Genomic DNA, 16,913 nt, shown 5'->3' on the forward strand with positions numbered 1-16,913 from the left:
TAAGAAACACAAACAAACATATATTTAATAATAATAATAATAATAATAATAATAATAATTTTTATAATAAAATGCCCACAAAAAATAGTTTTTCTAAAATATTTTTTATATGATAAATGTAAAAAAAAAACATTTCTTTTAATTTTTTAATAACAAATACATTATTATTGTATGTTAAATAACTTGTAAATTTAGTATTTTGTTGATCTAGTACTCTTGCATTTGATTTCTGTATGTATTAAAAAAATATTTAATTAACACAAATTACATATCATGTATATATATAAATTAGTTTATAATTGTGGAGTTTGAAATATTGTATGAATAATATTTATAAGAAAAATAATTTATAATAAATGTTATTGGATGTGACAATATAAGTATGATTAGTTGATTAAATTTATAGGACATGTACGGAGAAAGTTAAAAGCAGTTTATCCTTGAGCTTACGTTATTACTTATTAGTACTTCTCCCTTGTGAAACCTCAACCACATCGTTTTTGGATTAAGAAAAGGAACAAAGCAAGGGACACAGGTAAGCACACAATTCATCATTGCTTTTTAAAGCATTATTCATTCTTTTTGTTATTGTCAGAAAGACATGTGTCCATCAATGAGCTTATGCATAACATATTCCACTTTCCTCCTCATTATAAACATGATAGCCCAACACACACATAAGTAAAATGTCATTGGCTTTTATTTTATTTTATTTTATTTTCTTTTCTTTTCTTCATTTGTCTCTTTTGTCTTTACCCATGCCATGTTCCTCAAGAATGCTTATCCACACCACTGCAGTTTATTCAGATAATAGTAATAAGGGTGATAATAATATTTCAAAGTCAAAATAGATAATGGAGACTATTTAATTTTAAGGGAAATTACAAAATATAAGTTCAATTGCACATTTTATATATTCTCATAGTTTTATATTATTATATGAATTTTGTCTTTCATCTTTTCTTCGACATTTCATCTCATACTTTTAGATTTATTTTATGAATTTTATTTTTTTTGTTAATCCATTGTATTAAGTTATGATATCCATGATAATTTTAAGTGATGATGATCTCAATGTCTTAAAAATTGAATCAGTCATCAAATCAATCAGAATATTGGGTCAATAAGTTAAATATCAAGAATCACTAATTTATAATTATATGATTCAATAATTTTTATTTTTATTTTTAAAAAAATCTATATTATACATACTTTATACATATAAAATTTAATAAAATTTATATCTGTACTCTCCCGGTAAAATTCTGACTTGACTAACCACCACTCATCTCCAGGGCTTCGAGATAAGAACGGTTAAGGGGGATCCCGATAATCGCGGGGCCCACAAAGCCCATAACACAAAAGTATAAAACCCAAAACCCTAGGGCTAGAACGACAGATTACACTTTTGAATGCTCTGGCTTTGAGGCTTGACCTAGGCAGAAACCCTAGTGCACCTCGTGGCCGGAACATTTAGTGTACCCTCCCGGTAAAATCCCGACTTGACTAACCACCACTCACCCCCAGGGCTTCGAGATAAGAACGGTTAAGGGGGATCCCGATAATCGCGAGGCCCACGAAGCCCATAACACAAAAGTATAAAACCCAAAACCCTAGGGCTAGAACGACAGATTACACTTTTGAATGCTCTGGCTTTGAGGCTTGACCTAGGCAGAAACCCTAGTGCACCTCGTGGCCAGAACATTTTGGCGCCCACCGTGGGGCTACGGTAAAACTTTTCCTCCGCCCCAAGAAATACAAAAAACCTACACTCTACTATGGCGAGAGGCGGCACATCCAACCACGACGACAACACCCTACCATGGAGGAGATGATGGCGTTGATCAATGGCTTGAAAGAGGAGCGCGACCCAGAGAGAGAAGGAGAGGAAGTTTCCCGCACAAAAACAGAGTGGGCTCTGTGTTTTCGTCGGTGTAAGGTCTTGCACCGTTGGATCGAGCTGATTTTTGGACTGTAGGTTCCAGAAATGTGGTTCTTCATTCTGACCGTTTGGATTATTAACCGGAGGCCTGGTTTGGGAGAAAACAGCTTCATATCAGTAGGTGAAAGTGTTCCAGCACAAAACAGAGCTGGTACTGTGTTTTAATCGGTGTGAAGTCGTTCACCGTTGGATCGGGCTGATTTTTGGACTATAGGTTCAGGAAGTGAGATTCTTCATTCTGACCGTTCGGATCGTCAATATGAGGTCTGGTTTGTCAAAGAACAGCTTCGTATCAGCAGGTGGAACCGTTTGACGGAAAACAGGATCCTAGTCAACATCTAATGGACTTTCGTGCTCAGATGTTAATTCGTGGAGGAAGCATGGGAGTCTGCTGCTAGGGTTTCTGCCTAAAAAACAGAGTGGGCTCTGTGTTTTCGTCGGTGTAAGGTCTTGCACCGTTGGATCGAGCTGATTTTTGGACTGTAGGTTCCAGAAATGTGGTTCTTCATTCTGACTGTTCGGATTATTAACCGGAGGCCTGGTTTGGGAGAAAACAGCTTCATATCAGTAGGTGAAAGTGTTCCAGCACAAAACAGAGCTGGTACTGTGTTTTAATCGGTGTGAAGTCGTTCACCGTTGGATCGGGCTGATTTTTGGACTATAGGTTCAGGAAGTGAGGTTCTTCATTCTGACCGTTCGGATCGTCAATATGAGGTCTAGTTTGTCAAAGAACAGCTTCGTATCAGCAGGTGGAACCGTTTGACGGAAAACAGGATCCTAGTCAACATCTAATGGACTTTCGTGCTCAGATGTTAATTCGTGGAGGAAGCATGGGAGTCTGTTGCTAGGGTTTCTGCCTAAAAAACAGAGTGGGCTCTGTGTTTTCGTCGGTGTAAGGTCTTGCACCGTTGGATCGAGCTGATTTTTGGACTGTAGGTTCCAGAAATGTGGTTCTTCATTCTGACTGTTCGGATTATTAACCGGAGGCCTGGTTTGGGAGAAAACAGCTTCATATCAGTAGGTGAAAGTGTTCCAGCACAAAACAGAGCTGGTACTGTGTTTTAATCGGTGTGAAGTCGTTCACCGTTGGATCGGGCTAATTTTTGGACTATAGGTTCAGGAAGTGAGGTTCTTCATTCTGATCGTTCGGATCGTCAATATGAGGTCTGGTTTGTCAAAGAACAGCTTCGTATCAGCAGGTGGAACCGTTTGACGGAAAACAGGATCCTAGTCAACATCTAATGGACTTTCGTGCTCAGATGTTAATTCGTGGAGGAAGCATGGGAGTCTGTTGCGAGGGTTTTATGCTACAAAGGTTTTTAACGAGGTAACATCAAATAATAAAAATCGTTATTTTCAAATTGATTGACTCGCAGGAAAACTCGTGATTGTCGGCAAAAGTCCGGCTGGGCGAGTATAAATAACTTGAAGACCAAACTCGTGATTGTCGGCAAAAGTCCGGCTGGGCGAGTATAAATAACTCGAAGACCAAACTCGTGATTGTCGGCAAAAGTCCGGCTGGGCGAGTATAAATAATTCGAAGACCAAACTCGTGATTGTCGGCAAAAGTCCGGCTGGGCGAGTATAAATAACTCGAAGACCAAACTCGTGATTGTCGGCAAAAGTCTGGCTGGGCGAGTATAAATAACTCGAAGACCAAACTCGTGATTGTCGGCAAAAGTCCGGCTGGGCGAGTATAAATAACTCGAAGACATAGATTACGATACAAGCAGTTTCTTTAACTTAGCACATCTTATTCACCCTTGTTAATCAGAATTTTGACGATTCCAAAGACACAAGTCGGAGTTTGGACGACCCGTGCATATAATTGCAGCTCAATGCTGATCTGACAGTTCTATTCCGTTATTTGAATTCTACTAGTTCATTTTAAATCTAAAGAAAGGTTCACTTATTGATTTTGAGTCGGTGTTTGGCCGATTGCATGGTTAAATTTCGCTTGAACTTGGAAAAAATTTTCATTCACTATTTTGAGTCGGCGTTTGGCCGATTGCATGGTTAAATTTCGCTTGAACTTGGAAAAATTTTCATTCACTATTTTGAGTCGGCGTTTGGCCGATTGCATGGTTAAATTGCACTAGAACTTGGAAAAATTTTCATTCACTATTTTTGAGTCGGCGTTTGGCCAATTGCATGGTTAAATTTCGCTTGAACTTGGAAAAATTTTTCGTTCACTATTTTGAGTCGGCGTTTGGCCGATTGCATGGTTAAATTGCACTAGAACAGAAAAAAAATTCATTCATTTATCATCTTTGCAGTCAGAATTTGGTCGACTGATCCATTGATTTTGAAGTTAGAAAAAATGTCATTTATTTATCACTTTTACGGTCGGTATTTGGCCGATTGATCCGTTGGTTTTGAAGTTTGAAACTTAGAAAAAATTTCATCACTTTTGCAGCCGGTATTTGGCCGATTGATCCATTGATTTTGAAGCTTGAAACTTTGAAGCAATCATTTTCATGTATTTATTATTTTCCTAGTCGGTATTTAGACGACTATTTTCACGTTCAACTTTTTACTTAGAAAAAATTAATTATTTTCCTAGTCGGTATTTGGACGACTAGATGATTTGATATTCATTTTTAACTTTGAACAAGTTTGGCATTTTCCTAGTCGGTATTTGGACGACTAGATGATTTGATATTCATTTTTAACTTTGAAAAAGTTTGACATTTTCCTAGTCGGTATTTGGACGACTAGATGATTTGATATTCATTTTTAACTTAGAAAAATTTTGACATTTTCCTAGTCGGTATTTGGACGACTAGATGATTTGATATTCATTTTTAACTTGGAAAAATTTTGAATTCCTTTGAATTCCTTTAGGCAAAGGTTTAGAAAAAACACTCCTTTATCATTAAGTCACACTCGTCTCACCAAGGGAAACAATAACAGCACACAAAGCGACGAAGCATGAAAGCTAAACTTGGTAAAAAAGACAAATTCTTGATACGCAAAAGTCAGTCAATTACACAGAGAATTGAAATTAGAAGGCTAAACAAATGCAAAAGGCAAGAGAGGTTTGTAAAGACAGATTCAATCTTCCTCGGGGGGATCTACGAGCTGCCCATCCACGATCTCTTTGAAATAGCCAAGGCCTCCAAGGTCGACATCGGCGTACAAAAACTTCACTTGAGCAGTGGCAGCATCAAACCCTTGAACAAACTTCTTTAGAGAATCCATTTTCGCCGCTTGAAGGTCGTTCTGAAGTTTCTCTACTTCAAGCTTCATCAAGGACAAATCTTTCTCAAGGGCATTAGCGGCATCGGCCGACTTGTCCCTTGCCAGGCGTGTCTCGGTCAGCTCACTCTCCAGTGCAACCTTCTCGGCTGCCAAATCTTGCTTCTCATCCTCGAAGACGCGACGCCCTTCCAGCAACTTATCCCGCTCATTAACCACCCATTTAAAATCCGCCTTACTTTTGTTCAAAGTTTCCTCCAAAGAGGATATCTTCTTTCCCTGCAATTTGTTCTCTCTCACTAGCCCACGAATTTTGTCTTCGTTGATGAGTGAAAGGGCAGAAAGGCGGTTCGTCAGCGATTCAACGCCCTTGGCGATGGAGAAAGCGCTCATCTTCTCCAAGTCATCTCAGTCCCCCTCCAGCAGGTCGGTACCACGTATGTGAGCGCTGTGGTTAAACTTCTCGTCCCAAAAAGAAGATCAATGTCTTCTGGTCCACAAGCCCTCTCGCCTTATTGGCTCAGGGCTGGAAGGCAAGTGTACCTTCCCGGTAAAATTCCGACTAGACCCCCCACTCGTCTAATATCCGACTGGTCTTCCAGGCCACAAGCCCTCTCGCCTTATCGGCTCAGGGCTGGAAGGCAAGTGTACCTTCCCGGTAAAATTTCGACTAGACCCCCCACTCGTCTAATATCCGACTGGTCTTCTAGGCCACAAGCCCTCTCGCCTTATCGGCTTAGGGTTGGAAGGCAAGTGTACCCTCCCGGTAAAATCCCGACTTGACTAACCACCACTCACCCCCAGGGCTTCGAGATAAGAACGGTTAAGGGGGATCCCGATAATCGCGGGGCCCACGAAGCCCATAACACAAAAGTATAAAACCCAAAACCCTAGGGCTAGAACGACAGATTACACTTTTGAATGCTCTGGCTTTGAGGCTTGACCTAGGCAGAAACCCTAGTGCACCTCGTGGCCGGAACATTTAGTGTACCCTCCCGGTAAAATCCCAACTTGACTAACCACCACTCACCCCCAAGGCTTCGAGATAAGAACGGTTAAGGGGGATCCCGATAATCGCGGGGCCCACGAAGCCCATAACACAAAAGTATAAAACCCAAAACTTTAGGGCTAGAACGACAGATTACACTTTTGAATGTTCTGGCTTTGAGGCTTGACCTAGGCAGAAACCCTAGTGCACCTCGTGGCCGGAACAATATCATATCTTAAAAAAACTTACAAAAATTGTAATTTATATTATATATATAGAGAATAATTCCCTTTAATTTTCACATTCTTTTAAATATTTATATCCATCTATTATATATTAATTTTTTTTCCAATCTTAGAGATAAAATAAAAAAATATATTCAAAAAATTAATTGTTGACTTTATAAAAAATAACTATCACTTATTTTATAATCACATTTGCAATATTTATTATTTCTATTTTTTTATTTTATATTATTTTTAAACAAACTTTATTAAAATATAAAGTGTCTTTTTTTCGATAGTTAATATAATAGTGAGGAGAGAAGAAAAAAAAAACTTAAGTCAATAGATTACTAAATTGAGTAATTGTCTAATGCATCATGATCAACTACTAACATAACCATAGTAGGTTGATTTGAGGCCCTGGAGGATATATATTCTCACAACCCCACGAAAAATTTATGTTATAGAAATTAATAAAATAAAATAAAAATTTGGTGTCAATTTTTTAAAACTATTTTATCTCTAATTTATACTGACCTTCTCTAATTCTTTCCTACAATATTACATTCACTATCGTTTTAAATTCCTTGCAGTTACCTTTTTTCACTCCTCCAAAATTTTTTTTTATTTTTTTGAATAACATATGGAGACATAAAATCCCTGTTTCTCTCTAGTATTATTATTATTATTATTATTATCTTTTTTAGGATGTTGATAAAAGGTAGGACCACGGAACTAAGTTTTGCAACAATATTTAAATTTTTTTCTGGCTGGCAAATGTTTTGCTAAACCTGAAATATTCTGAAACAAAAGAAAAAGAGGAAGAGAGAGAGAAAGTGATAGAAAATAAAGAAGTTGGACCCGTCCAAAGGCTGATGATGGCGTGCTTAGTATGGCCACAAGGATTACTACACTCCTGCCAAGCTTCGTAATTATCACCAATTTTCATGTTAAAGTTTCAATTACCAGGACAAAATATTATATTATTCTTTCGCAAATTGTTTTTACTATTTATTTTTCTTAAAAATTGTTATTACTTGTATTAATCTATATTAAATTAAATTAAATTATAATAAATTAAATATTCAATATAGATTGATACAAGTAATAACAATTTTTAAGAAAATAATCATTTTATATACGTTTATGATTTCTGGTGAGAAGTGTCATTAATAACTAATTATCACATAAGTAATAAATCAACATGTCATATGATTAACTAAAGTAATAAAATATGTAGAAGTTTGATAAAAATGTATAAATTTAAAAATTGAGTGATAAAATTTTAAAAATTATGAAATTTTTTAAGTGATAAAATATACAAATTAATTTTTTTTGGTGAAAACTAATAGAACAGAAAGACATTTGCAATACTACTAAGCAGAACATCAATGACATGTTGGAATTGCTAACAAAGGCCACATAGATGATTAGGGGTTTGAACCGCAAACTATGAAGAAATTTTGAAATTTTAACAACTTGTGTCAATATATATCCATGATAAAATGTTGAATTTAATAAGTAAAATATTATTTAATTTCACAATTGTTTTTTACAAGTATGATGATGTATTAAAAAAAATAATTATTTAATCATATAACATTAATAAAAAAATTAATTTATCAAAAAATCAATATAATGCACTATTAAAATTTAAAAATTAAGTTAAAATAAATTAAACAATACTATTAAAACAGTAATTTAAAAAAAATAAAAAAATAAATATTTAATCCAAGAGAAACTGATAATTTAATAACAAAAATAAATACAAAAAACAGTTTTTATATTTTATTGTCTAAAATTTATTGTATAGGTACAAATGGTAAAAATATATATATAGGGGGATGGAACTTAGAAAACAGTAGACAACTGTTGGCAGTAAAATTACAAAAGTGCCACTGGCAGACGCAGTGGCAGTGCCGGGGTAACTCGAGCCAACCCTGTTGCCTGCTTCGAGCAGACATCGAAAGGGACGGCTACTAACGGTGACTCACTTCTCCTAACGATTCCGTTAACCTCGCCGTTCCGTTACGCCAACCTCACACTTCTCAATGCGCCGTACTAATCCAACTCCTTATTACTCCACTGCCGTTACACGCGCCCTCCTCCGTTTAACTTTAACTTAACCCCACCAAAGTGAAAAACTCAAACTTACATTACATGCTTTGCTTTGGTCACTAGTTACCAAACCTTCCTAGCTTACCAATGAGTATTCAGTAGTGAATATTCCTCTAGATTTTTTTATTTATTATTTTTTTTTATCTAAATGCTTCTGCAATTATTTATGTATTTTTTTTTTTTTAGTTCGTCCATGGAGTATCCACCGCGTATCCACCGCCGACAGCAGTGACTAATCTCCTCGCTACGTTGGAGGCACCTCAAAGGGTGTGATAGCTGACCCCAAAATTTAACGCGGCTGCATACACAAGGCAGGATTCGAATTCCTCAAAGGGTGGGATAGCAGTGACTTATGTATTTATTTTAATCACTTATCATTCATTTAAATTTACATGTAATTTGATGTTTTTCATTTAAAAAAAAATGAGACGTGATTGCATTGTATTTTTTGTTTAGAAAATCTGATCAAAATATCAGATATGGAGTATGCCTATTAAATAGGGAGTGAAATTTACATTATTTTCTAAAATTTAAATATTTTTTTTTCTAATGATAAAACAATTATGCATTAAAAAAATATGTTAAAAAAGTAAAATATTAGTAGTAATTGTTTATCAGATTAAGCCTGGTTGGGCATGTTTTTCAAAGAAAATATTAATATACCTACTTCATTCATTTTCTTTTTAAAACGCTTTCAAGAATTAGAGAAGAAAAAGAGATTATTTGTTAAACCAAACATACCTTTCTCCTGCCACCATTTAAACTACTAATTTTATGCCTTTAAGATTAAACTGAATTTGGCTGACAGCAAAAAAAAAATAAAATGAAAGGAGTAACAAAATATTCGCATTAGAATTTGGTCAAACTTCTAATTAATGTTGTATTGTATGCAAACAAATCTTGCATTTGAATTCGTGAAAATGCCGTACTATGATAAAAAAAAAGAGTGCTTTAATCAAGTAAATTTGAGTAATATTAAAATAATTTTAAAATTGTCCTACAATATTATATTATTTGTTTTATATTGTAAGAATTAAAAATTTAATATTTTAAGACATTAAATATATTTTTACTTTTAATATAATTGTGATCATGATAACAAGATTTGAGGTTTTTATTTATTTATTTGGTAACAAGATTTTGAGATTTATAGCGACGTGTATGGTATCCCCAAATTATAGAGATTAACACCCGATCGAGTTAAACAGTACAAAATTTACTCGTACAATCGATTAAAAACTACTCTTTAATGCAAGTTTCAAGTGGTTCTTTGTAACTATATATTGTTTATATTTACTAATAACTAATTTTTATTATAAAATAATTTAGATAAAATTATTATTAAAAGACATTTGATACATAAATATTTTTAGTTTCATAAGAGTATAAAGTTAAAAATGTTAATTTATTATGTTTGACCTATTACTTAAAAAAATAACATTACATTAAAACTATTTTAACTTTTCCACATAAGTGTTGTTATAAGAGATGTAAGAATTTAACTTTCTGAAATTAAAAGAAAGGTTTTACTACAATAAAAAAATATCTCACCACATATATTTACTAATTTAATGTGATAAAAATATTTTATTTTCAAATAATATAGATAAATATTTTTAAGAATATATATGATTAATCACACAAATTTTAGTTATTTATAAGATTATAATTCCTAAAAATTATATTGTTGTGCATGAAAAACTTTATTATATTCCAAATGTTCCATCCATGTAAACAAACTTAACATATACTACTATTTTGCTTTTCTTTTCATAAGATAAAAATTAAAAAATGATTGTTGATCGAATGATAACATAAACAAATATTTCTTCTTTAAATTTTAGTTGGATTAGGATGCACAAAAACACTAGTGACTAACGAATCAAAAATATGAAAAAAAAATAAAATTAAGTTGTATTACTTAAAAAAAAAAAAAAAAACAAAGGTACACAATAGCATAGAAGGTACAAAAGTAACATACCAGAAACAAAATACAGAAAAAAATACAGTCTTGTTATTATAAAATGGAGGACACAGACATAAGACATAGACATAGACATAGACAGAGACACCTCCAACGGAGTTGTTACGTGGTAGCATTCCAAGGAACGCCGTTTCCTTACACAAAGAAAGAGAGAGAGAGAGAGAGTGTAACGGAATCAGGAGGTAGCATTAGCACAACAGACACGGTTCCAAAAGCTGCCTCCTCTCATAAATTCCCTGTCAACGCATAATCATTCGATTCAGTTATCATCTGTGACACCATGGCACGGTGATCACCATCATCACTACTTTGCGCACCCTTTGGAGTTATGACTTATGACAATGATGATGTCACCGATTCAGATTAATTCGCCACCCTCTCTCTGCTGAACCCACAACAAAAACAACACCTTTTTCTGCTTCCAACACTTTCTTTCAACCATGTCGTTTAACCGTGCTGCTGCCACTGCTGGAGAAGAAGATGAGCTCTACGAGCAACAGTGGAAGGCTTGCGCGGGACCCCATGTCGAAGTTCCTCGTGCAGGCCAAAGGGTCTTCTACTTCCCTCAGGGACACATGGAACAAGTTAGTTTCTTCTTATTTCATGTTTGAGCAAATCTGGGGTCCTGGCTTGTTTCCAAATCTTTGTTGGTGTTGTTGGATGTGGATGCTTGATTCTTTGGTTTTTTTTTTTTCTTTCTAATTTTGTTTAGCTGCTTTTTTACTTTTTATTTTTTTGGCGGCTGTAGTTAGAAGTATCAACAAATCAGGAACTAAATCAAAGGATTCCGCTGTTCAAACTTCCCTCCAAGATCCTTTGTCGTGTCGTCAACGTCCATTTACTGGTGATTTTCTCTATGATCTCACTTTTCCTCCCCCTTATCTTTTTTGAGGAAAATAAAATGATTAAATCTAGCTTGGTTGTTGAAAAATTGGTCCAATAATCATCTTGGTTTTTGAGTTAGTATCATGTAAGTTGTTAATAAATTAATTTCTGCTAGTTACTTTTCTCATCAATAATTAGTACCATGTAAAATCTAGCTTGGTTGTTGAAAAATTGGTCAAATAATTATCTTGGATTTTGAGTTAGTATCATGTAAAATTTGGTCTTAAGGTGTTAATAAATTAATTTCTGCTAGTTACTTTTCTCATCAATAATTAGTACCATGTAAAATTGTGTGTAATATTGGACTATTAATTTTCTCATCAATAACTGATATTAGTTACTTTACCCTCTAGAGTGAATTGTTCATTTTAGAGGAGTGGTCCAATCATCTGGTGTTATGTATAGTTTGGTACTAAGTTATTTATATAATATGATGTTATGGGAATGTGTGATGAAGGTGGAAAACTAAAAGTTACCTTGAATTTTGACATGTTTAGGCCGAACAAGAAACAGATGAGGTTTATGCACAGATTACTCTGTTGCCGGATTCCAATGTAAGGATGTAGCTGCCCCTTAAGATTCTAAAAGTTTTTTCATAGTAAACCTTAGATTCTTTTCTCCCGTTGTTTAGATTTCTAATGGAACAAATGTCTTAGCAAGCTGAGCCTACACGCCCTGATCCATGTCCTGCTGAACTTCCAAAGCCAAGAGTTCACTCCTTCTGCAAAGTCTTAACTGCCTCTGATACCAGCACCCATGGTGGCTTCTCTGTCCTCAGGAAGCATGCCACTGAATGCCTTCCAGCATTGGTAATGATAATAATACCCTATTTAGATAAACTTTTCTATAAACACTTTTAGAAGAAAAAAACATGAAGAAAAAATAAAATGAATTTTTCCATAAGCTCAAATTAATTTGTACATAAGCCTATTTTTGCTCATGGAGAAGCTAATTTTATTTTATTATCTTATTCTTTTCTCCTAGAAGTACTTCTGTAAAAGTTTATCCAAGCAACCTAATATTATATCTTTGCTATAACTTTTTTGTTGATTTTTCATTTTTTTTTTTGGGATTCCAGCACCAAATCTAGGTTGGCTAATAATTTTAACAAAATACCTTGTTGTTTTCGTCTCAGGATATGTCTCAATCAACTCCAACTCAGGAATTGGTTGCCAAGGATCTTCATGGCTATGAATGGCGCTTTAAGCATATATTTAGAGGTAAAGAATGCGAGGAATTTTTATTTGGGTCGTTCTGGTTTATAGTTACTGATGGCCTAATGTTTTTGCCTTTAATCTATGTTCCTTTGTATCCAGGTCAGCCACGTAGACACTTGCTCACAACTGGATGGAGTACTTTTGTGACCTCTAAGAGATTAGTTGCTGGAGACACCTTTGTGTTTCTTAGGTATATGTTCATTTTATTTGATGTTTTCCTTTTTCTTGGTATGGTTAAGAAAATATCTTCTATAAAATCAAGGTTTTTAAAAAGTTACCTGCCACCAGATTGAGGTCAAGTTTTATGGGGATTTTTTACTTAAAACCTTAGTAAAATTATATGATTTTTTGTGTGTTTGATTGTGCAAGCCTAATTTAAATAAGATTTTGTGTAGAGGAAACGATGGAGACTTGCGGGTTGGAGTGAGGCGTCATGCTCCTGTGCAGAGCAGCATGCCTTCATCTGTGATTTCTAGTCAGAGCATGCACCTAGGAGTTCTTGCAACTGCATCTCATGCTGTTGCAACTCAGACTCTTTTTGTTGTATATTATAAGCCAAGGTAGAACTTCTATTTCTAGCAAAAAAAACTAGAAAGTTGAAGCTCTTATGTTATTATAAGTTGTTGCAACTTGCAAAACTAATTACAAAGTAGATACATTTTTGTTACTATTGAGTAATCACTGGATGATTGTTGACGTGGAGATTTTGTATGATTAGGACTAGCCAGTTCATTGTAAGTGTGAACAAATATTTGGAGGCTATCAACCAAAAATGTAATGTTGGTATGAGATTCAAGACGAGGTTTGAAGGAGATGATTCCCCTGAAGCTGAAAAAAGGTACCAAAATTTAGTTCTCTAGTTTGTGTCTTTGTGATGTGAAATTTTCATTAGATATTCTGAAACATGGTTTATCAGATTTTCGGGCACAATAGTTGGAGTAGAGGATATTTCTCCTCACTGGGTAAATTCAAAATGGCGATCACTTAAGGTATTGACATATTTGACCTTGCAATTATCCACCACCTAAATTATTTGTTGTGGTTGTATGATATTTGTCTTGCATCTATTCCCAGATTCAATGGGACGAACCGGCTTCTTTTCCGAGGCCTGATAGAGTTTCACCATGGGAGATAGAACCCATTTTTGCTTCTGTTCCTACATCATCATCTCAACCTGCTGTTGTAAAGAATAAAAGGCCTCGACAAGCAAATGAAGTTCCAGATCTTGGTAAGCACTAGCAGTTGCCTCATTTAGTCCTTTCCAATTGAGTATATAACATCAACATTGTACTTGAAATTGGTATCACCACCGATCGATTTGGTTCTTAATAACGAAAAAGCAAATTTAGTTTTAAGTTTGTAACTTTGAAAACCATGGTCAATTTAGTCTTTGAGATTGGTATCATGCATCAATTTGGTTCCTACATTATAAAATAAAAAATAAAAAAATAAAAACAAATTCTGTACTTGACTATAGCTATAGTCAGGAAGTAAATTTATTTTTTCATAATGTCATATATCAATTAGTAAATTGTTTAGTAGTGTTGATTTCAAAGACTAAGAGTTTGTTTAAATACAAGCTGAAAGTATTTTTGAGAGTTTTTTTATTAAAAAAAAACTCCTTATTTGTAGTAGAGAAGTTCTCAAAAGCTTTTCTAAGCTTGTATCTAAATAAATTCTAAATTGTTTTTCATAATGTCATGAACTGAATATCCTAAACATGCCAATTTAGGGTCCAAATAGATGTTTCACTCCCCAATTCTTGTATTGATTATTCTGCATGGACACTTTCATTTCACTTTCAAAGGAGACACACCATTACCTGCCTCTAATTTCTGGGATGCTGGGTCAACACAGTCTGATATGACTCAACTTAGTGTCATGGCCGAAAACAAAAGGAGTGACAATAGTACCCATATGTGGCATCATAAGCAGATTGATAACAGTAAAAGCATTAGCAACGGTATATCAATGAATCAGACAGAAACAAGTTGGCTAGCTTCTCCTCATTCTAGTGGCCCCCCTCATTTGTATCATGACACTACCGATGATAGCAAGAGCATCTCAGCTTGGCCTATTTCCAAAACTCACTCAGAACGATTGAACAATGATCATTTGCTAGACCACGTCGACAAGGAGATCAACAAAGTAGAGGCTGCTACAAGCTGCAGATTGTTTGGGATTGAGCTTATTGATCATGCCAGGAACAACTCTCTTTGTGTAGAGAATGCATCTGTGCATGCAACAAATGCATTTGGAGTCTCCTCTGAGTACAGAACTGATGTAAAACATGAGTCTGATATCTCAAAGGCTTCTAAAGAATGGAAACAAGAAAATCTACAAGTGCCTCCAAAAGAGACTCAGATCAAGCAAGTTTGTAGCAGAAGTTGCACTAAGGTGCGTTTTTCTATTTAGATAAATTTAATGTTTTATAGTCTTGTATGAAAAGTTTCTAAAGTAAGCCTTCTGTTGTGTTTAAAACATGCACAAAAAAAAAAAGGTTCAAATGCAGGGGGTTGCAGTGGGCCGTGCTGTGGACTTGACCACTTTAGATGGGTATGATCAACTTGTTGATGAATTGGAGATGATGTTTGACATAAAGGGACAGCTTCAACACAGGAATAAGTGGGAAATTGTCTTCACTGATGATGAAGGGGATATGATGCTTGTTGGTGATGATCCATGGCCGTGAGTATCTCTTTATACACAGTAATATATAGTGCCGTTGAGAGAACAAAGTGGAGAAAATGGAATAAAATAAGGAAATTAGTGATAAGAAAAACGTGGGCGTTGAAGTTATTAAGAAACATGTACTTAATATATAGAACTTAAATATGATCGATCATCCACGAAGAAGAGATAAATGTGATAGATGATATGATAAAATAGAGAAAGAAAATGAGAAAATGAGGTAGAAAATGGAATAGAAGAGAAAGTAGATGATGGATATAATTGCTCTTACATGAACATAAACACTTGTTAGTAAAAGGGAAGGAGGATAAGACAGAAAAGTTTTAAGAGATATGGGAAGCGACTAATGAGAATGCATTGTTATATTTATGCTTAAGACTTCATTTGTTTTGCTGGTATATTTGGCGCGCATGTCACAATAAGAATAAGAGAGAAATATTTAGAGATATAGGGGAAATGAGATTGAAGAGAGAAAGTGAAATATGATGATTAGATAGCATCATTTTTTTATATATATTCATGCGGATCACCGTATATATTTTGTTTGTTCAATTTCCATGCATGCTACAGTTAAATAAGGATAAGATTAACTGTATGCTAAATGCTAATAGAATAGATAATACTGTAAACCAACCATTATTAAACTTCCTTGTAAGTAACCAATTATTCATGTAGCCACTTCTCACTATTAATATAAATATCATATATGTTGATTGGTATTATTATTATGTTCTTGCAGTGAATTCTGTAATATGGTGAGAAGAATCTTCATTTGTTCTAGCCAGGATGTGCACAAATTGAGTTCTGGGAGCAAACTACCTTTATCATCCGTAGAAGAGACTGTAATAAGCTCAGACACAACTGAGACATAAGACTTCTTCATTGTTGTCCTTTCTAAGCTTTTGTTAGTCTTTTTTGTTGTTGCACCTATTTTGCTTGTTTGAGGTAAGGATGTTAGTTCATTTGTGGTTAGGCAAGTTTCATTTTAGATGTGAAACAGTGGCTAATTGTAGCTCGATTTAGAGACTCTAGACACTAATTTGGGTTCCAAAGACCAAACTGAATGCTTTAATAAATTGGTTTTGAGAGGGGAAAATTGGGCACAGTGGCTCACACACGTGAACATTCATAAATGTGTTTCTATTTGAAAGCAAAGTGTGCCTCTGTGGCTTTGAAAATTGTAACAAATGTCCATTGCTGTTTATGGGGATTGGAATTTGAATGATAGCGTTAAATTACTGGAATTTATCTTTCAGAGGAATTGTGGTCCATTGCAACCACAGGTTCTCCTCACAAATGGATTGAAGCTGACAGGGTGGGGGTACCACCAAGATGCCATATTTATCAAACTTTAAGAGTGTTTTATTTTTTGGGAATTTAAATTCGGAACTGTTAATTATCAATGTTGGGTCAGTTTGGTGTATTATTTTAAAAATATTTAAAAACAAGCATTATTTCTTGAAAATGCTTTTATCTAGGTAGCATTGACAGCGTTGGATTCAGAAATATATTCAATTTGTCCGGAATTTAAAATTGAGAATGATATATTAAGAATTTTAAATTTAACGATTTGATCGTTAAAATTTAATGTAGAATATTAGTTATTGAATAGAATAAGTTTAGACTTATTCTTAAAGTAAACTGATCCATCCTTATATATAGATAG

At 34.5% G+C, this 16,913-nt stretch overlaps 1 protein-coding gene across 1 annotated transcript; it reads left to right on the plus strand.

Annotated features, from left to right (window-relative positions):
- The first annotated feature begins 10,521 nt into the window (after positions 1-10,521).
- On the plus strand, positions 10,522-16,425 carry LOC109790085 (auxin response factor 9). Its single transcript, XM_029269591.2, has 13 exons — positions 10,522-11,038; positions 11,203-11,298; positions 11,837-11,893; positions 11,996-12,148; positions 12,475-12,559; positions 12,656-12,746; positions 12,952-13,116; positions 13,275-13,394; positions 13,473-13,545; positions 13,631-13,784; positions 14,364-14,953; positions 15,057-15,244; positions 15,987-16,425. The coding sequence occupies exons 1-13, from the start codon at positions 10,895-10,897 to the stop codon at positions 16,117-16,119; spliced, it is 2,049 nt and encodes a 682-aa protein (XP_029125424.1). The 5' UTR covers positions 10,522-10,894; the 3' UTR covers positions 16,120-16,425.
- The last annotated feature ends 488 nt before the right edge of the window (positions 16,426-16,913 follow it).

Source organism: Cajanus cajan, chromosome 4 (genome assembly GCF_000230855.2).
Source record: "Cajanus cajan strain Asha chromosome 4, NIPB_CcT2T_4, whole genome shotgun sequence".
NCBI lineage: Eukaryota > Viridiplantae > Streptophyta > Magnoliopsida > Fabales > Fabaceae > Cajanus > Cajanus cajan.